The sequence below is a fragment of the Sminthopsis crassicaudata genome, chromosome 5, assembly GCF_048593235.1.
Source record: "Sminthopsis crassicaudata isolate SCR6 chromosome 5, ASM4859323v1, whole genome shotgun sequence".
Taxonomy (NCBI): domain Eukaryota; kingdom Metazoa; phylum Chordata; class Mammalia; order Dasyuromorphia; family Dasyuridae; genus Sminthopsis; species Sminthopsis crassicaudata.
In genome coordinates this window covers 102,462,053-102,483,018 of record NC_133621.1, presented here as the reverse complement: position 1 = coordinate 102,483,018, position 20,966 = coordinate 102,462,053, and the positions used below count along the sequence as shown (strand labels likewise).

The 20,966-nt window shown below is 37.8% G+C and overlaps 1 protein-coding gene across 4 annotated transcripts in view; it reads left to right on the top strand.

Annotated features, from left to right (window-relative positions):
- TBXAS1 (thromboxane A synthase 1) overlaps positions 1 to 20,966 on the top strand; it is a 216,203-nt gene that overhangs the window by 40,168 nt on the left and 155,069 nt on the right. For 3 of the 4 annotated variants that reach the window (XM_074267767.1, XM_074267768.1, XM_074267770.1), the window contains exons 2-3: positions 11,438 to 11,531; positions 13,710 to 13,762. The exons of the other annotated variant lie outside the window; for it this stretch is intronic. In XM_074267767.1, coding sequence (XP_074123868.1) covers positions 11,438 to 11,531; positions 13,710 to 13,762 — 147 coding nt within the window. The remainder of the gene's footprint in view (positions 1 to 11,437; positions 11,532 to 13,709; positions 13,763 to 20,966) is intronic. 4 annotated transcript variants of the gene reach the window in all.

Sequence of the window (20,966 nt, the reverse complement as noted above, 5' to 3'; positions counted from 1 at the left end):
CTCCCCTTTCCCACCCCCACCTCCCTATGCTAGTTCAAGTTGGCCAAATAACCAATTGTTTTGAAAACAACCCATTAATTATTAAGTAGTCGGTGGAATAAATCCAGCTGCTTTCAGTATCTGTAAACAACTCTCCTGTGGCCTGTGCTTTCACAGTTGGAGTTTAACCCTCTGGACATTTACTGGCTCATATTTAGTTATCAGGGGCTAGGTAATCTCCCAAATATAATGGCACCAGCATAGGGTGCCACTAATGACATCTCCTCAATATGAGGCGCTAGAAAGCCCATTCTTTTCATGAATCATAAAGCATTCAGATTATACTCAGTTGTTAAGGTTTACAAGAGTTCTCATGTGCATTTCATTTGTTCCTCACGTCAGCCCAGGCAGGTAGGCATTGCTACAGATTTTATTATCCCTGTTTTACAGAGGAGAAAACTGAGCGGTTAAGGGGCTTGCCCATTATTACACAGATCATGTGAGCTAGAGATAGGAGGTGAACGCAGATCACCTCAAAAGCAAGTCTAGAGCTTTAGCCACTATGTCAGCCGAACCTTCCCTGATTCTTCCTTTCCGGTAGTGTGTTCTGTCTTACTTGTGCCCGAAACATTCACCATGTATAAGTTGTATTACATTTATTTGTGGATCCTTCCCAGATGACTATAAACTCTATGAGGGCAGATCTCTATCTCTTCTTTATATTTCTTCCCCCAACTCCACCCCATGTCTACAACAGAGGTGGTAGATTTTGATACATGATAGGTCCTTAATAAATATTTAAAAGAATGGATAAATTTGGGGCAATGAATGTAAGAATAGGTATAGAGTTTAAACCTAGTCTCATCTCTTGGGGATGCTATCTTACATAGCCATTATATAGAGGTGGTCCCAGTCATGCTTCATTTCACTCCATGGCCATCTTCCTGACAACTTCATTTCCACTCTGTGGATATCCTCCAGCTCTATCCCCACTTCCTATTCTGGAACTATAATCAAAGCCATTTTTCCATCACTACTCTGGCAAAATCTGTGGATTCTCCTATTTACCAGGCTCGTAATTTTCTAAGCCAAAAATACTTTGCTATAGATTGTGAACTAGTAGAAGGCAGGAACTGACTTTTGCCTTTTTTGTGTCTCTGGTACTTAACACAGTGTCTGGCATACATTAGACATTTAAATGCTTACTGGCTGACTGACTGGTCTTTACATGTTATCCTCCTCTGTTAGAATGTCTCTGCTTTTGTATTTATATCACCAACACTGAGCATCTTGTTTGACACAGAATAAAACCTTAATAAATGCATATTCATTCATTTTTTCATTCAATCTCCAAAGTTACCAAGTTATTTTTCCTGGGTATTTAAAAATATATTTGAATCAGACAGTTAATATAATTTAAAACAAAACAAAACAAAACAATAATACATTGTGGTCCCTGTTATTGCTACTACCTTCCTTGGAAATTCCTAATATATTTGACTTTTTAAATCTTCAGCTTCCTCCAAAGTAATTTTACCTTCACCCTGCAAAGATCCAGCTCAATTCCTAATAGTAATGATTACCTCACAGCTAATGTTCATCAGTGAGCTACAAATTAGTTAGTTTATTATGCCTGTTTTGATGCTTCTGTTCTCAATCTAATGGCTTTCCTATTAACTTCTTCTCACTAGGGAATCATATTGATTTTTTTTTAAAATTAGCCTCGGAGACAAAAGAGTAAACACACAAACAATTTATCATTTTGCTAGGCTCAGCAACCATCATTTGATATTCCAACAGCTCCTGATGCAGACGGCAGATCTCTGAAATAAACAAAATTCAGAACAGTTGGGTCAGCCCAGGCACAATTTCCTAATCTGCTGAGTGCTGGTGATGGTGAGTTGATGAGGAGCTTTTGCCAACATAATTAGAAATAACACTAGGATCCCAAATCTTCCCTTTCTAGAGCAAAACTGTCAAGAGTGGGACTAAATCAAACAGCAAACATAGATTAAGTCTCCATAGTTTTGGGACATTGAATGCAAGGCAATGAGATTCAAATGGTTTAATTCTCCTGTAATTTAAAGAGAGAAGTAAGATTCTTCCATAGCACCAACTGGCCATGGTCTGGGTGGGCTTTGTGACCAGCCTGTGGCCTTAGTAGTGTAGTTGAATTAGCAGAGGTCCCAGAGTTCCTGGTACATGGGTATAATGTGGGGGTAGTATGGAGAGGAGAGGATAAAATAAAAGCAGCCATGATAAAACCCCCAAACTCTGGGGAGGCAAAAAAAAGATTCAGTTTCCCAGAGCTCCCTGCATCTTATCTCTTGAGCTAGTACTGAACTCTTGGTTTTACTCTATTCCTGCTATTATTGATCTACTTGACCTAGCCTTCAAATTTCAGTGTTCTTAAGAAACCCCATTGCTGACTCAACCCTGACCTCAAATCCCAATTCTACTTCTGTCTCCGTTCCTAGAAAACACTGTCTTTTTCCTGCCCCCCATGTTTTCCTAATCACTAGCACAGGGGTGCCTTGCAAAGCACAATACTAAGAGCAAAGACACCACATTTTTGAAGGAGGTAAGATAGCAAAAAATTCGTCACTTTAGGGTTGAAAATTTTGTCTCATGACAGAATATCACAGGAAGGTTTCAGTCTTCACTGGGATCAGCACTGTGCTAGGCTGAGATATCTCTTTGTAGGGGGTTTTCTAAGAAAAGATATAAAAGTATTTGTCATTTCCTTCTCCAAATCATTCATATATAGAAACTGAGGCAAACAGGAGAAATCGACTGGCCCAAGATTACAGACCTAGTAAGTGTCTGAGGCCAGATTTGAACTCCAGGCCTGGCATTCTATCCACTGTGTCACCTACTTATCAAGATATTAAGATAAAGATGAAGCAGTCTTTGCATCTCAGCAGCTTACAGTCTGTATTATAACATCATTACCTCTATGCCATAGGGAGGAATTTTCTAACATTAAAAATATGTATTTATAAAATGAAAATAGTTTATGAAATGAAAAGTGAAAATAAAATTTATAAAATGAAAAAACAGATTCCTTAGCCAGATAACTTTTATAGACAAGGGTAATATGAATAGACCATAAATATTCAGAACCAAGTCCTTTTCTCCTCCTCCTCCTCCTCTTCCTTTTTCTTGTCAGGTCCTTTCTTAAACACACACACACACACACACACACACACACACACACACACACACACACACACACACACACACTAACAAAAACTACTTCCTCTTCTTCCTTTTTTTCCCCTGGATCTATCTCTTTCTACTTTTTATCTTTCTCCCTCTTCTAGGAGTGAGGTCACCCCCTCACTTGAGGGTTGAGGAAGGACAGTTGTTGTCCAAGGTAGAGATTTCAGATATTTTATTCATTTTAATTTATGCATTTATTTTGGCTTGAGATCCATTTTATGGTGACCAGACTTTAATGATAAAATCTTGGATCACTAGTTAATTCTCAGCAGGGCTTAAATGAGAGTGTGTTTACATGACATCCCTAAGATTAGAGAGTATAGACTGGGCACGTGATTTCATTGGTATAGGAAATTGCTTCTCCCAATGCAGGCTGGGCCTCCCTCTGCAATTTACAGCTTAATGGAGTTGTCCTGAGCACTAAGGGCTTACTCAATTTGCCTGAGACAGTGTAGCATCATGTGTCAGAGGCAGTACCTAAATTTGGGTCTTCTTAGTTTGAAAATTAGCATTTTGTCTTACATCATACTGCTTCTCATGACCAGAGTTATCTTCCAATCTAAAAGAGAATTATCCTCTGGGAAATCAGAAAATGTAGTTTGGGGTTCAAGCTGCCCTATTAGATACTCTGTCATCATGTAGAACCTAGCCAAAGGGCTAGTCTCTCTCTCTCTTTGACTCATTGCCTTGTCCTGAAATTAATACAGAGAAATCTGGAAAATAAATCTCAGGTATGATTCATGCCTCTATTACCTATCAAATAAAAAGTGCACTTCCAACTTAAGCAAGGCCATTCAATGTACAGTAAAGCTATAGAGTGTTAGCCTTCATTTCACTCAACACAGAAGTTGGCCAGGAGTCCATGAACAAACACAAAACAGGTTCTCCTGTTTGGGGACTGCTTGGAATCAGTGAGGTTGACAAGCTTCCCCAAGGTGGATTCAGTCCTTGGATAGCAGAGTGGTTTCCACTGGCCTCCCCCTTCTGTAATAGGGCTTAAAATTTTACCAACTATCTGACCTTGACCAAGCCAATTAACCCTGTTTTCCTCAGTTCATCTGTAAAATGGCTGGAGAAGGAAATGGCAGACCACTGTGGCTCATTAAGAATCTGATAGGACTGAAAATCTGCTAAACAATTGACCTAAATAAATGTGTCATAATCATGCTGGTTGACTAACTGAGGAAGGCACAAATCCCTTTTTATTACATTAAGGTCTGGAAGCCTTAAAGAAGGGCCTGAGCTGGTGTCTCAACTTGCATTTTTTAAAATTTGATTTTTAAAAAATTCTAAATTTAAGAAATATCAAATAAAATAAGCATCTCCATGTAAATATAGAATGAGACATGTATTTTTGGGCAAGATCAGTGAGGGAATGTGTTTTGTTTGACTATGCATATTTGTTACAAGGGTTTTTGCTTATTTTTTTTTTTTCAGTCAGCTTTTAAAGAATATACCATTTGGCGCCAGAAGTGGTGGCTCTTTCTCTAAAAGTCAAGTTTCCCAGAACCTTAGTTGCCCATCATCTTAGATGTAGACCCCATCACTGAGATTACAGGCATTATAGGCAATTCCCTATTATTGTTATTATATAATTATATATGATCATATAATATATATATATATATATATATATATATATATATAGGCTTTCCCTACGTCTCAGAAATGTTTTAGCTTCATGGGATGTGCCATGGAATCAGGAGGACCTGTATTCAAATTTGGCTTCAGACACTTAATATTTCCTAGCTGTGAGACCCTGGGTAAGTCAGCAATGTGTGTGGAAATAAAATGGGAGTCAGTGAGGGCAGTAGTGAGGTTTGTTGTAGCTGTGGCCTTTGCACATAGAACCTTGGAGGGGATGTCAGAAGAATGGGTGCCAGTGCTAAGTGGATTCTGATGCACTGCCCTGAACCCTGAAATGGAATGCCCTCTGGGTCCCATGCAGAGATAGCAGTATTCTGAGAAATGCCCATGGTAAGCTGGCAGAGCTCACTACCTGCCTGGCACAGTTCAGAACCCTCAGGAGTCCCCACACAGGAAATGTGCCCTGGGGGAAGAGGGAACATTAAGCAGACCCACAGCTCAGTTGAGTGATTGAGCAGGAGAATGTGTGAGAGGAGGTCTGTGTACCACTAGTTTAAAAGCCCGAAGGCACCTCCCAACGACTGGAGCATAACAAATTGGTGCAGGCTCTTGGCCACTGTTCCAAACCCCTTTTCTTGACCCGCCTTATTTCCTGTCTTGCTTATTTAATGCTCTGGCCCTTGACTCTGATTTTTGTTTCTGCATCCGGACCCGGCTGTTGCCCAGCTCCCTGATCCCAGTTGCTATGTAACATAGGCATGACCTGTTACTTCTAGCCCCCTGTATCTCTTTATGGGGTATTGGGGGTTGCCCGCTGCCAATCTCTTTGTCCTGAGCCACAGCTCCCACTGATCCCTCATGGTTCCACATGTTGAGCAGTGGACAACACCCTAGAGAACTCAACCATGTTACAAAGCTTCCCTCAGAGTCAGACTATACTAAGAGGTTTAACCTTCATGAGACATCTAGATAACCTTATGGATAAAGGGCTAAATTTGGATTCAGGAAAACTTGAGTTGGCGTGCTGTCTTAGACATTTATTAACTATGTGATCCCATGCAAGTTACTACATCATTCCTGTTCAAACAAACAAATAAAAATATATCAGGAAACACAGGAATAAGTAGATCTTTTCTTAATATGATGAGTACAATTTATTTAAAAACAAAAATAATTATTATCTGTAACAAGAATAAATCAGGAGACTTTCTAATAAAATCAGGGATTAAACAAGCTACTTAGCCTCGCCTTCCCCTCTGTTAAATGGGGAAGAGGCAGCTAGGTAGTTCATTTGATAGAATGCTGTTCCTAGAATCAGGGAGAGCTGTGTTCCAATCTGACCTCAGACACTTATTAGTTGAATGACTCTGGATACTTAACCCTGTTTACCTCAATCCACTGGGAAAGACAATGACAATCCACTTCAGTATCTTTGCCCAGAAAACCTCATGACAGTATTGGCCTGCCGATGAGGTCATGAAGAGTAGAATACAAGTGAACAACAAAAATGGGTAGAATTGTAGAATCCACCTTGGGTTGTAAGGGTCCAGTGAGATAACGTTATCTAACACATATAAATTACAAAGCTTAAAGCACTATATAAATGCTAGCTATGATGATACTCACTCAGTGTACTGCTCAGATGGACTCTTTTACAGAAAGAATTCATATACCTATCTGTTTGGGTATCCAACGGACAGTCTCTGACCCAAATCATCCTATTCACTCCATGAAAGATTTGGCTTAACTTCTCCTTCAAACATAATAGTAAGTGTTTGTGGAATAGAATTGAATCGAAGCACCCAGTATTATGGGTGTCTATATAGAAAAATCTATTCTCTGGTGATCACTAATTTTGTTTATCCTTTGGGTCATTCATAATAGAAATGGACTGATTCCTCTTCAGGTTTAAGCAAATGCAATTTATGAAAATCCATACTTCTATAAAAGATACAATAAGTGAGATAGCACAGTATGATAAAAAGAGCTCTGACTTTCCAGTGAGAAGACCAGCTTTTGAATGTAGTATTTGCCACTTAGTAGCCGTGTGAACTTAGCAGAAATTACTGCCCCTCTAGGGACTTGTGATCCCTCATCCATAAAATGAGGAAGCTTGGCTAGATGGTTTCTAATGTCCCTTTCAATTCTTAAGTCCTGTGAAACTAGGGAAAAGATTATTTGCTTCTACAAAAAATTCCAACTAATAGCTTCTAGTACATTTAAGCTTTAATTTTATTTACAAATTATATTCCCAGAAGCTTTTCAGGAATACCACTTTTACATGAAGTGAAGGTCCCATTAATTTATTATCTCTTTTTCCATGGATCAAGAATTGTCTATAAGTTCTCTGAGTATCCCCTTCAACTTGGGATATCTATTTCTGATGTAAGATGCCAGGGTGGGGAACAAGTTTATATAGGTCTCCTGGTTTGGTACGATGTAAGTGCTGATGAAGATGATAATGAACAATTTGGCTTCCGTCAGTTAGTCATCCAGTATATGTTTATTAGTGCCAGCTAGATGTCAATTGATTTACAAATTCCTTATGTCTGGGCAGGTAGATGGCACAGTGGATAGAACACTGGGCTTGGAATCAGGAAGATTGCCATCTTCCTGAGGTTAAATCCAGTCTCAGACACCAGCTGTGTGACTCTGGGCAAGTCACTTACCCTGTTTGCTTCAGTTCCTTATCTACAAAATGGAATAGAGAAGGAAAATAGCAAACCCCTCCAGTAAACCCCAAATGGGATCACAATAAATCAAATAAGGTTCAAAAGCCTCAACAATAACAATTTCTTGGCTCATCTGCATCTGCATTTGCACTATTTGAAGTTATAGTTACGGAAAATATGATCATTGTTCCAATCCAGAAGAAATATGCAGTGTAAATTCTAATCATATGGCCATTTTAGGGAATTCATTATTTGCAATTTATCAGGAACTAGCAGTATTATATTTCAGGAATTATGCTAAACACTAGGTTTACTTAAAAAATGGCAAAAGTTAAATTATGGATTATCAAGGCATTGGCCATAACAGGTCCTTAATAAATTGGTAAAACTGGTTGCTGAATTGAGAGTTGTAAAGAACATTAGAGAAAGGGCCTAGTCTACTCTTTTTACAAATCACAAAACCAAGGTTAAAAGGGATAAAATGATTTGCCTGAAGATATTCAGCTAATTAGTAGCAGATCTAAGTCTAGAATTCAGATTTCCCAGTTCTCAATTTAGAGACTTTCTATTATGGCATTTTGCCTCTTCTTAACACCCGCATTGCAGAAGGAATAAGCATTTTGAAGGGAAGGGGTAATTTTATACCATAGAGCTCTTTGGGGGAAGATGGGTCCCAAGTGAAGAGCTGGGGAGGCTTTAGAGAACCAGCATGTAAAAGGAAGATTTAGGGTAACTGATGGACAAGTTAAAGAAGGCAGCAGAACATAGGAAAGGACCATAGAAACATAGAGACAGGAGGGAGTTGCACTTCTTTGCAAGGTATTGCAAACTTCCTAGGGTAGGGCCAACATGTACCAGTGATTAGGCAAAAATTCAGGGGGAGAAGGGAAGGGGAATTTCCATCTGGGGAAAGGTGGTATCCAAATTGGGAGCCAAACAAAAATAATCCAAATGAGCACCAGAGTGCCTTCAGAGATCTGAAATTCAGTGAACTAAACCCATTACAGGAAGAGAGATCGGTCTGAGAGGTCATTGCCAGTGTATAATACACAGGGTGTTTTACAGGAAATGAGTGTTTGACACAACCTCTGGCCCCCAAACTTCCATCTTTTATGATGATTATTTGCATTCCCCAACCCCAGTCATTCTGTTTACTGTTCAGGCCAGTCTTGATCCTTCCAGAAACAGCATTGAATATCCAGGGCTCTGTGTTAACAGAAATCTATTCAGTAATTCTATTACTGAAAATGGTTTTACCTTCAAATTTAACAAGTGATAGCCCAGTTTTCTGATGCCCATGTGAGTCTATTCGGCTGAAGGCAGCCACAGTTCAGTGCTTAAGCTCATCTAGGCTCCTCTGTACCAATGCTGCATATTGGAAATGGCTGAGTTTTGTGCAGAAACACAAGCAGTATATTTGTAAATGGAGTCACATAATTAGAACATGGACTTGCATAACAATTAGCATGTGCAATTAGGCACAGACTTCTCGTCCTTTAATTAGACAATCAAGACATCTAATTACAAAATTAAGATGTAATCATGTGGCCAAAACTTGGTATATTTCTTTCTACCCATCAGAAATCACATTTTAAAAAATTAATCTACCATCAGATGAGTGAAAAAGTGAATATAGAAACCAATTTTTTAAAAAAGACTATCTAGACAAAATGTTTTTGGTTCTCATTTTCCTCACTTGTAAAATGAGGGATTGGACCAGATGATCTCAAAGATACTTTTCAATTCAGCTTATTCTCCCTTGATCTTTTTAATACTTGAACATGGCAAGGATGACTGAAAACACACACAAAATTTTTTTTAAATATGGCTAGTCTTCAAAAGTTAGTAAATTATGGTATAGAGAGTGTTCTGATCAAAAGGTCTCCTGGACTTCAAGCAGAATGAACCACTAAAATAATATTACAACCAGATTTGAAGAATAATACATAGCATAGACTAAGATCATTTAGAAATCACTAGATTTCTTTTCTTTCAAAGCATCCCAAATACTTTATACTCACAATATACCCAGCTTACTTAGCTCTGGAGCCCCCAGCTAGTCCCCAGCAAGAATTATGCATATGGTTGGTACTGAGCACTAATGTACACATTGTTTTCCCTTAGAAGAGTAGAGAATTCTTGAGGACAGACAGTTTCAATTTTGTCTTGTTTCCCTGGCAGCTAGTTCCTGGACCCTAGTAGACACATTATAAGTACATGCTGAATTTACTTCCGACACTCCTATGGAAAAGGTTAAAATCCAAACATTGGGCTATTCCTTTTTATGGAGCTGAATACTTTGATCTAATCAGTTCTCTGCATGTTGCTATCCTGTTTGACTCTATGTTATTGAATTACCTAATTTTTCATTCACTAACTGGAAAACTGGGTAGTTTGGAAACATCTTACCAGAGAGGATGTATAGAGGCTAACAGGCCAGTCATGGAATCTCAGTTTCACAGCTGATTCTCTCCCTTCTTATTTTTGGTTTTCTGACAGATCACTTGAATTAAATTGAAGACTTGTTTAAAAAACCTTATACTTTAGAAGCTAGCTTCCTCCTTGTTTGGGAACCAACCAAAACATTCTTCTTGATGTGAGAGGAAAGCATGACATAGTAGAAAAGGCATTAGATGGAATAACCTGGGTTTGACTCCTTATCAACCACCTACATACAAGTTACATAGACCCGTCACTCAACTTTCCTGAACATTAGTTTCTTTGCCTGAAAAATGGGATAAAGGATATCTCTGTTGCTCATTCCTCAAAGTAACCTAGAGAATCGAGTGAGACAGTGAGCATCAAAATGCTTTGGAAATTATAAGTTATCATCCAAATGGAATATCTCACTAGACTTAAAGTTGAAAGGGACCTCAAAGATCATCTAGTTCAAAGCTTCTTAAACTGTGGATTGTGACTCCATAGGAGTTGCATAATTTAATATTGGGGTTGCAAAATTATGATTATCAGTAAATGTTTGATTTGTATACCTGTTTTGTATATCTATATGCCCAGGTTGCATAAAAAAGTTTTGGCCAAAATGGGGTAGCAAGTGGAGAAAGTTTAAGAAGCCCTACTCTAGTTCAATCTGTACCTAATTAATCTCCTCCATCATCTCCCTCATGTCCAGAAACACAAACACAAACACACAGAGACAGACAGACAGACAGACAGAAAGAAACAGAGACAAATACACATAGAGACAGAGATACCCACAGATAAAGAGACAGAGAGATAAACAGAGAGAGACAGAGACACAGAAAGAGAAAGAAAGACAAAGACAGAAAAACAGAGATAGACACAGACACAGACACACACAAATATAGATACACACACACACGGGAAAGAGAGAGAGAGAGAAAGAGAGAGACAGAGAGAGAGAGAGACAGAGAGAGAGAGAGAGAGAGAGAGAGAGACACAGAGAGACACAGAGATACAGAGACACAGAGACAGACAGATAGAGAAAAGCACATCAATGAATCCTTAAAAATAAACAGAAGAGAGCAGAAGGAAGCTCAGATGGAGATACAGATAAATAGAAGAGTGTTGGAACTACTTTGGTAGATTTGGATTATATTTTTAAAAATGTACATAATTGGCAAAAAACCCAAACTGTACATAAAAGGAGTTTACTGTTTCATATATAAACCTTCTTTTAATTTTTTCTTTGTTTATTGGAATACTCATGTTTATTTGCATTTACGAAGTTCACAATAAAAAAGGAAATTAAAAAAATTAAATACCTTACAGCTCTAAATTCAATTCAACAAACATTTATGGTCCTGTGAATGTTTTCCTTATTCCCTTAATATTTAGGCAGGGTCATAACACAATAGCCCCCTGTCTTTAGCTCCCAAGATTCTTCAGAATATTTTACTCTCTGCAAAATCAACACTCTTTCCCTTACTCTGAGATAGTTGTCTAGATGCAAATATTAATTTCTTGTCTTGGTTGTTTGTTTGATTTTTATTGCTCAGGTATTCCATTTCTGCATTTTCCAGCCTTGAGAAACTGGGCATTAGACATCCCAAGCCCCTCCCTTTTATTGGCAACATGACATTCTTCCGACAGGTAAGGGAGATTGCCTTCCATACTTTTGCTTGTTTAGCACTTGGCAGGGGGGAGGGAGACATAATGGATCTAGCTCAGTGTGGGATTTATATATGCACCCTTGTATCAGAGGCTCTAATGGAACTCTCTAGAGCTTTCACATATGCTCCTTAAAGCAAGGGTGAAGAAACAATTGCCAAAAAATAAAAACAAATCAGAGAAAACAAAATGGTTCTTGCATACCAATGAATGAAGAGATGAATAATGCAACATCTGGCAGTTCTATTCCCTATACTCAAATTAGAGAGAAATGTTTTTTGGGGGAAATTATTGCAGCACTTTGTTGATAACAGTATGTAAACTCTGGCTCCTCCTCTTGGCTACATTGTCCATCCCTTCTCCTCCTTCCCCTCCCCAATGCGAATTTTTCCAAATTCTTTCAGAGTGTAGCATTCTGGGTACCTATTTTTACTTGCACGTAGGTTTTCTCTGATATATGGCACACCTTCTGTGAGAAGGGTTTTATTGTTGAGAGAACATTGGCCTAGAGTCAGACTTTAGAAAGAACACTAGTTTTAGAATCAGAAACCTGGGGTTTGTGATCTTCAACAAGTAACTTGTCAACTTCATTTTTTGAATTGAAAGTAAAAATAAATAAATAAATAAAATTTAAAAAACAGTCTTTGGGTTGATGACATTTTATTTACATTTTTTTCACTCAGTAATAGTTTGATAGGAATTGCAATATATGCATAGGTATAGAGTATCATAGATCATTACAAATGAGGGATTTAGATTTGGTGGTTAAGAGGTCCTAAGAGTCTGATTGATTGAATGATAAAGAAGGGGAAAGAGAAAAGTGAAAAAGGAGGCAGAGGGGAAGTTGGAACTACAATCCTATTGTTATTTTAATCGATCAGTAAGCAATTATTAAGCACCTGGGATGTACCAAGCACTGGGAACAGAAAAACAAATGAAATTATTAAAAAATATATTAAATATGACATCTTTGTCAACCTTAAAGTGTTTTATAAAGAGCATCTGTAAAATGAACCAGAGAAAGAAATGTCATGTCTTCCAACTCCAAGACCTGGCTGAATCTGAGGCTGCTTCCACTTATCTCCTAAGAGTTTTCCCAAACTTTATATAAAATGCCAACAAACCCCATGGAATCATGACGAGTCCAACATGACTAACTGATTAAACAACAAATACCTATTTATGTATTTATCTTTCTCCTACCCTTCTTCCAGCAGTAGTTCCTCTACCTCCACAGTCCTCAAAATAGAATGTGAAGTCCCTGAGGATAAGGACAATATCATCATATTTCCAGGATTAGCAAATTATTTGCTCATAGTTGGTGCTTAATGAATGTTTATTAAAGTGAATTGTTTTTCTTAAAAAAAAAAGATTTTTTCTTTAAAAAGTCTTTTTGGGGTATCTTTTGGGATACTTTGTTTAAACTGTTTTCTGAAAGAAGAGATTCTGTATCTAGTCATCTGGAAAGTCTGTCTCTACAACACTTTATATGGAATGTATCTTCAAAAATTGATTTCATTTTCTTTTCTGACACAGGACAGGTAGAGAATTAGTCCCTTCCAGTAACTAACTTCACATAGCTAAGAGAAAGCGCCTTAAGATAAACAAAGTAACACTATAAATATAAGAATGTTAAAAATGATTGTACTGTTTCTAAGCAAGTATTTCAGCAGCTTGTAAAGAACATTTTCATTATAGGTAATAGAATGGAAGTTCCTTTGGTTGAGGCAATTGGGGTTAAGTGACTTGCCCAGGGTCACACAGGTAGGAATATTAAGTGTCTGAGACCAGATTTGAACTCGGGGCTTCCTGATTTCAGGGCTGGTGCTCTATGCATGGAAGTTCCTTTAGGGCAGCAACTAGCATGTAGTGTGTGCTTAATAAATGCTTATTGATTGTTTGCTTGATTGATTCAAATACTTATCTCATTCATCAAAGTTGATTCAAAGGAGCCCTCTCTAGCTATACTATTAAGTTCCTTTTGCACTAATATGAAAACAATAGGATTTCACATTTTAAAAAGTATTCTAAAATAAACTTTCCTTTATTTCAGACTAGCTTCGTTCTTTTCTTCCCAATGATTTTGAATTATTGATATATTACTCTCTTTTGTAATTGTAATTATAGTGACATTTGGGGGGGGCTTTGTGCTTTTTATAGGGTTTTTGGGAAAGTCACATGAAGCTGATAAAGACATATGGACCACTGTGTGGGTAAGACAGAAACATCATCCTTGTACTATTTCATTTTGTGTAGTTAATAGCTCAGAAATAGGGAAGGAATTCCAAGAATCAGTACTTCGGATTTTTAAATGCCTACAGAATATTCACAAATTGTTTGAGCTGTAAATGTCACTCAGAGAGGAAAAGGACAATCAAAATCACCATTTTGGCTCACTTCCTTCTTTAGCTAGAGGCTCACTTTTAATCTTAAGAAAGGCTAGAGAGGGTCAGACCCATATTTTATCTTATACTAAAGGTGGAACAAAGAACAGGTGCTCTTATTATCCCCATTTTATAATGGGAAAATTGAGGCTAAAAATAACTAAGCCTGGGAACAAAAGACAGATATATTACAGTACTATTAACAGCAAAGTCAACTGAGAAAGAAAAATATTTTTTTTAAATATATTAGAAATGACTTCAGAAAACACATCCTAATATATGGAAGATGGATCAAGGTGAGAAGAGTCAAGAGTCTGGTGATCTGAAGGGAATCTATGAGAAGGAGCAAGCCAGAAATCTAAAGGAGGATGCATGCAGTTAGGGAAGTTGAGGTTGAAGAGTGACAGATAGGAAGCACATTCCAAGTTCATAGACAGTAGATATAGGAGGATGGAGTCTGTGAAAATAAATATGTCAATATATTCATTAATTGATTTGGAACGGAATGAATGCCTGAGGCATTCAACAAATATTTTCTTGAATTGAATCAAACTGTCTATCCTAGCTTCTCCAAAGAGAGGATGCATAATTCCTTGTTTAAAAACACTAAGGAGACCTTATGGAATTCCAGGTGTGGAAGTATTTGAAAATATGACAGGAAAAAAAATATTTGGCATCCTGGTAAATTTTTTTCTTGCTCTAAGTTTTTAAGTGCATTTTCTGGTTTTCTTTTTTACTTCTCTTTTTTCTTTCTCTTCTTTTCTATCTAGTCAGCTCCCAAGTAGCTTCCATATTAGAAGATCTCTCAATTCTTATTCTCTTTGAACTGTCCCATATACCAAAATTTCTTAAACTCTAGATTGAGACCCCATATGGAATCACAAAACTGAATGTGGGAGTTCTACTCCCATGACTTTTCTCAGGCCATATCCCTTTTCTAGTATGAGCTCTGCCTCCCCATAGTTCTTAATAATAAAGATTCTCATTCTTCAAGGCTCAATTCAAATATCACTTCTCTGATGGACCCCTCTCCAATTACGCTCCTCATTCAAAGGGATCTTGCCTGTCTCTGGATGTCATATATCACCCATATGACACTTTTCATATTTGATATTATAGTTACTAATCAGTCAGCAAACATTTATTTAGTACCTCTCATGTGTCAGATCCTGTGCTAAGCTAGAAAACATAATTTTTCTTCTTTCCTGGACTGAAAGCTCTATGAGGGCAGGGATAATGGCCTTATATATTTTTCATATGGCATCATAGGAAATATAGAGATGGAAAAGTTAAAGGCAAGTGTCAAAAGTAGGATTTGACTTTGAACCAACTTTCTCTCTCTTCCAATGTGCTTCCTCTTTCCCACACAACATTCACGTAAGAGGTGCTCAATAAATTCTTGTTTAATCTAAATTTAAATCACCTTCATGTCATGAAGACCACCCAAGAGGGATCAGATAAGCAAAAACTTTCTGTCTCATCATGTCACACACAGTAGTTCTGGCATGGATCAATGTTGCAGAGATCCAGCAGGCCATCTGTGTGTTGAAAATCATTGTTACAAAAAGGGATTGGCACAGAACTATTTATGTTGTTCATGGTAGAATGAGACTGTAAAAAAAATTGGCTATACAGATAAAGTTAAAATGCACATACAATTCAACCCCAAGTGGCTTAATTGTCAGCTGTGAAGAGACAGTTTTAATTTTGTTTTGGGTTTTTTTTCCCTTTCTTTCCTTTCTTTTGATGTTCCTCCAGTCCTTTTCTTCTTATTACATTCCTCTTTCCTAGAATAAATAATGCTTTCAATTCCTGCTCTAAAAGAGGTCTTTCAAGAACATGGTTTTACTTGGACACCCCTTCATGTCTAAACTGGGGCAGTTAGGTGATTCAGAGGAAAGAGTGCTGGGCCTGGAGTCAGAAAGATTCATTTTCCTGACTTTAGATGCTTACTAGCTGTGTAACCCTGAGCAAGTCACTTAACCCTATTTGCTTTAGTTTCCTCATCTGCAAAATGAGCAGAAGAAGGGAATGGCAGACCATTTCAGTATCTTTGTCAAGAAAATCCTCAAATGGGATCACAAATAGTCAGACATGACCAACTCATAAGACTATTTTCCCCGAAGCACAGTATTAACTTTGAATTTGTGTCTTCCTGGGAAGCAGAAAAGTTCTCCCAGAGATTTGCTTCCAAGAACCACTTCCCTCAAGTGCATGGATTCTCAGAACAGCACAGAACCCTTTCGATTTCTTATTTTTTTAATGTCACTTGAATAATCTGAATGGCACCTCAGCAACTGATGTTGTATGTGAAAGTGTTGGTTTCCTTGACAACAAGATGTCAAGTCAACTTTTCAGTTTTAATTAAGTCAATCCATTTTATCCTTTTTAAAAAAAAAAAAAACCCAAAATAATAAAAAAAAAAACAAAAACAACCCAAACTTAAACCATCTAGAACAATTTCAGGTGAGGTTCTACAGATCCAAATAACAATGTCAGTCCCCACCCATACCTATTTTCAGGTCCACCCCCTCCTCCTCTTCTTCCAACAGCCAGGGAATGAAGGATGGTATATAATTTACAGAATCATCAGGTGCCCAGTCTACACATGGAAGGGACCACAGAGGACATGTAATCTAGCCCTTTCCCCCCTTTTTGTTTTTCTAGATGTGGAAACTGAGTCTGAGGATCACACAAGTAAAGAATGAAGCCAGGATTTGTTTCCACAATCAGTGCTTCTTTTTACAAAGCAAAGTCCCAACATAGGCTTAAAAGTATTGATTCCTTTCTTTTGTCCGATGGTCCAAAATGTAGATTTGGGAGCTCTGTCCTATTTTTATGAAAGTCAACAGGATTATACCAGTGTTCAACTTGATGAAAGAACTTTATTAGGAATAAGACATATTTTTTCCCCAGCAAAAATATTTCTCCATTTTTGCTTTATACTCCTTCTTAGACCACATTTTAAACAGACTTCTTTCTATTCTAAAACAAAAATCTATTCTGTATCCTAGCCCACATTTATACAGAATCCTTTAGATTGTGAATGATCAACTAGCTTTGTTTTTTTGTTGTTCAGTCTTGTCTGACTCTTTGTCGCTCTATTTTAAACTCACAAAGTAAGAATACTGGCATGATTTGCCATTTTCTTTTCTAATTCATTGTACAGATAAGGAAACTGAGACAAACCATGTTAAGTGATTCATCCAAGGTCACAAGCTAGTAAATATCTGAGGCTGGATTTGAGCTAGGTCTTTCTGATTCTAGACCCAGCACTCTATGCACTTTACCTCCTAACTCCTAACTTTGGTTATCTTACCTGAAATAAATAGATTGTTGTTACAACAGTGACAGATGCCTGATTACTGCTATGTAAGCCTAAACTATGTCTGATGATCTGATGCCCCATTAAATACAATGTTCTATGTGAGGAATTGTCTTAGTTATTGAGTACAGACAGACTTTAAAGATGAATCATGGAGACTATCTCCTCCATTTTACACACCAGGAAATGTAAATCCTCTGTGGTCACACAGTGACTTGAGTGACATAATCAGGACTTAATTTCAGCTCTCCTGATTTTCAGTCGAAGTGCAGTGCACTATGATAATAATTACGATAACTAACATTTACGTAACACCTACAATATGTCAGCACTGTGCTAATTCTCTTTTTTTGAAAGCTTTTTATTTTCAAAATACATGCATAGTTTTCAACATTTACCCTTGTGTTCCAAATTTTTTTTCTCCCTCCCTTCTACCCATCTTCCCTTAGACGGCAACTAATCCATGTTAAACATGTGCAATTCTTCTATACATATTTCCACATTAATCATGCTGCACAAGAAAAATCAGATCAAAAATGGAAAAAAATGAGAAGGAAAACAAAATTCAAACAAACAACAACATCAAAAGTAAAAATACTATGTTGTGATCCACTCTCACAGACCTCTCTCTGGATATAGATAGCTCTCTCCCTCACAAGACTATTGGAACTGGTCTGAATCACTTGGCTGTTGAAAAGAGCCACATCCATCAGAGTTGATCATCATATAATTTTATTGTTGCTATGTACAGTGTTCTCTTGGTTCAATTTACTTAGCATCAGTTCATGTAAGTCTCTGCAGGCCTTTCTGAAATCAGCCTGCTCATCATTTCTTATGGAACAATAATATTCCATAACATTCATATACTATAACTTATTCAGCCATTTACCCATTGATGGCTATGCATTCGATTTCCAATTCCTTGCCACCACAAAAAGGGCTGCCACAAACATTTTTGTGTTAATGCTCTTAATAGTCACTATCTCATCTGCTCTTCATAACAAGCCTGGGAGGTTTTTAATGTTTAATCTCCATTTTACAGATGAGAAAATCGAGGGAAACAGAGGATCAAACAGCTAGTAAGTGTTTAAAGCTGTATTTGAATCCAGGTCTTCCTGACTCCAGGCTCAGTGCTCTATCCATTGAGGCACAAAACATTCCAAACAGCTCACATTCTCACTGCTATGCATCTCAGCCCTTAGTGACCATGGTCTCAAATTCCAAGTGATTGCCATAAAACATCCCTTTCCCCAAATCAAGATCAGGTTTCTTTTTCTCTGGAAGTCTCTTTTTCTCTTCGCAAAGTCCCCTGCTAAGTTCACTTTGAGGTAGGGCATAACTGATAGACAAGTCATTCCCATGCTTGCATAACACAGTTAGTCTTTTTGGCGGCTGAGTCAATTAACTGCTGGGCTGGGTCAAGCCTGCTCCTTAGGGCTTGTTACTCTCCAGGCTGTTAGAAGTTAGAAGAATCTGTTCCCAACTGTAGTTGCCAGAGCTCAGGCAGAATTTTTGGAAATCACAAGATTGTAGTCTGGTCTATTCATTCTTTTATGTTGGTGCATCTAAGATCTAAAAAGAAGAAATACAATAGAAGTAGAAGAAAGATGTGTCCCACATTCATGGAGACATGGCACCCAAATGGAGAGGGGGAGAGGGAGATTCACCACCTAGCTAATCATAATAACTCTTGCCTCACTTGTCAATATTAATGCTTTTTGTGAGCCCACTTGTTTCCAGCTCAATAATCAATTAAAAATATTTTTCTCACCAAACAATAAGCTGACAAGATATATGATAGTAGGCTACCATTACAAGCTCTGAGGCATGTAGGATGCATTCCATAGTACATTTCTAGAAGCAGGCTCACCAAGCCTCCATGTGGATTGGCAGGCAGAGCTTGTGGTGAAGATCCTAAGAGCATGGCCCTCCCTCACTGCTTGACCAGTTCCCAGTTACAGGAATTCAAAATAATTTCAAGAAGAAAAAATTTTCACAAATAATTGAATGAGAAAAGACTTCATGTCACAACACAGCATTTTCACTCTTTGTTGTTGTTGTTGTTTGCTTGCATTTTATTTTCTTTCTCATTTTTTCCTTTTTGATTTGATTTTTCTTTTGTAGCAAGATAATTGTATAAATATGTATGCATATATTGGGTTTAACATATATGTGTCTGAGACCAGATTTAAACTCAGGTCCTCTTGACTTCAGGAGGGCTGGTGCTCTATCCACTTCACCACCTATCTACCTCTTTAACATTTATTTTTACCATGTTTAACATATATATTGGATTACTTGCCACATAGAGGAGGGAATGAAGAGAAGAGGGATTCTTGATTAAAAATAATTTAGTAATAATAATAATAATTTTATATTCCATAACAAAAATAATAAATAATTTTTTGATGAAAAATGATATAAAAATAAAGAAAAAGTAAAAAAGAAAAGACTTTGTGTAGAAAATGGTAGCTGAGCTGTTCTTGGAAGAAAACTTGGGCTGTTAGAAGGTGGAGGGAAAGAAGGAATTCTCTCCAAACTCCTTGGGTCTATGTTGTTGAATTCATTGGAATTTGATATCCATTGCTATCCTAGCAGCTCCCGATATGCTTGGAGGCCCATGAAAAGAATAATTTCCTGTTTCCCAAGGGAAATGGTAAAGACATTGCTAAAGGGGTGACCTTTGGTAAAGTTTTACTTAGGTACCTCAAATTAAAATTTAAATCCTTGGCTGTCATGCTGTCAACAGGGGCTGATTACATCCAACAGCAAACCACCTCTACCACCACCTCCAATAACAACCAGCCCTTTGCTAAGTTCCCAATATGAAATTTTTGTTAAGTTTAGTGTGGATTCACAAATACAATCTTTGTCTTCTATGAAGTCTAACTTAAGGCAACATGAGTGTGTTTTTCAATCTAGACTCCCTTGGCACCAACTAGGACTTTTCCCACTTCAATAATCAAGTCACAAATAGGCATTTTAAAGCATTCATGGCAAGTCCCACAAAAGTGGCTTTGACAGAAGGGCTCTTTAATCCTGGCTGTCTATGGGCCAAAGAGCATTGCTGCTGCTTCCAATGGAAAAAGAATCAGTTCAGCTCCATTGAGACAATGTCCTATATCATTTCCTATGACCTGACCCAAATGCATATGAAAACTCTCTGAACATGACTTGGACTCTTCCTGATTCTGACTTTGGCCCTCACTTCCCACGCCCCAGTGCTATTTCCTGGCCTGTCTTTAAACTTCCTGACCAATAATCATCAGTGTTCCACAGATAACACGACCTGTTTCCTCTTTACTAGTCATGTTCCTTCCCAGCATCCTTCTCCCTGTCTCCTACAGTTTCTCATCCTTGCTCCTGTGACATCCCAGTCACTTTGGTGGAGTAGGATTCTCTCAAGGGCACGGGAGTGAACTCAGCTGACATAATCAATCAGATATGCAGCCCTGGCTGAATCTGGAACACAGCTTTATCATCGCTCAGCTCTCCATTTTTGGTGAGACATGTGTCTGTGTTCTAAAATAACACAATAAGACACATATCGATCTCACAGCTAAGCCTAAAACACACCCACCACTGGTGTTGCTGGCCCCTTTTATCAGCAGATTGATAAACTAATGGACCAAGAGAGAGTTGAGAAATACCTAAGAGTCCCAGATCCCCATAACTGCCCCACCATGCTGCTCCCACAAGTCTCACCTG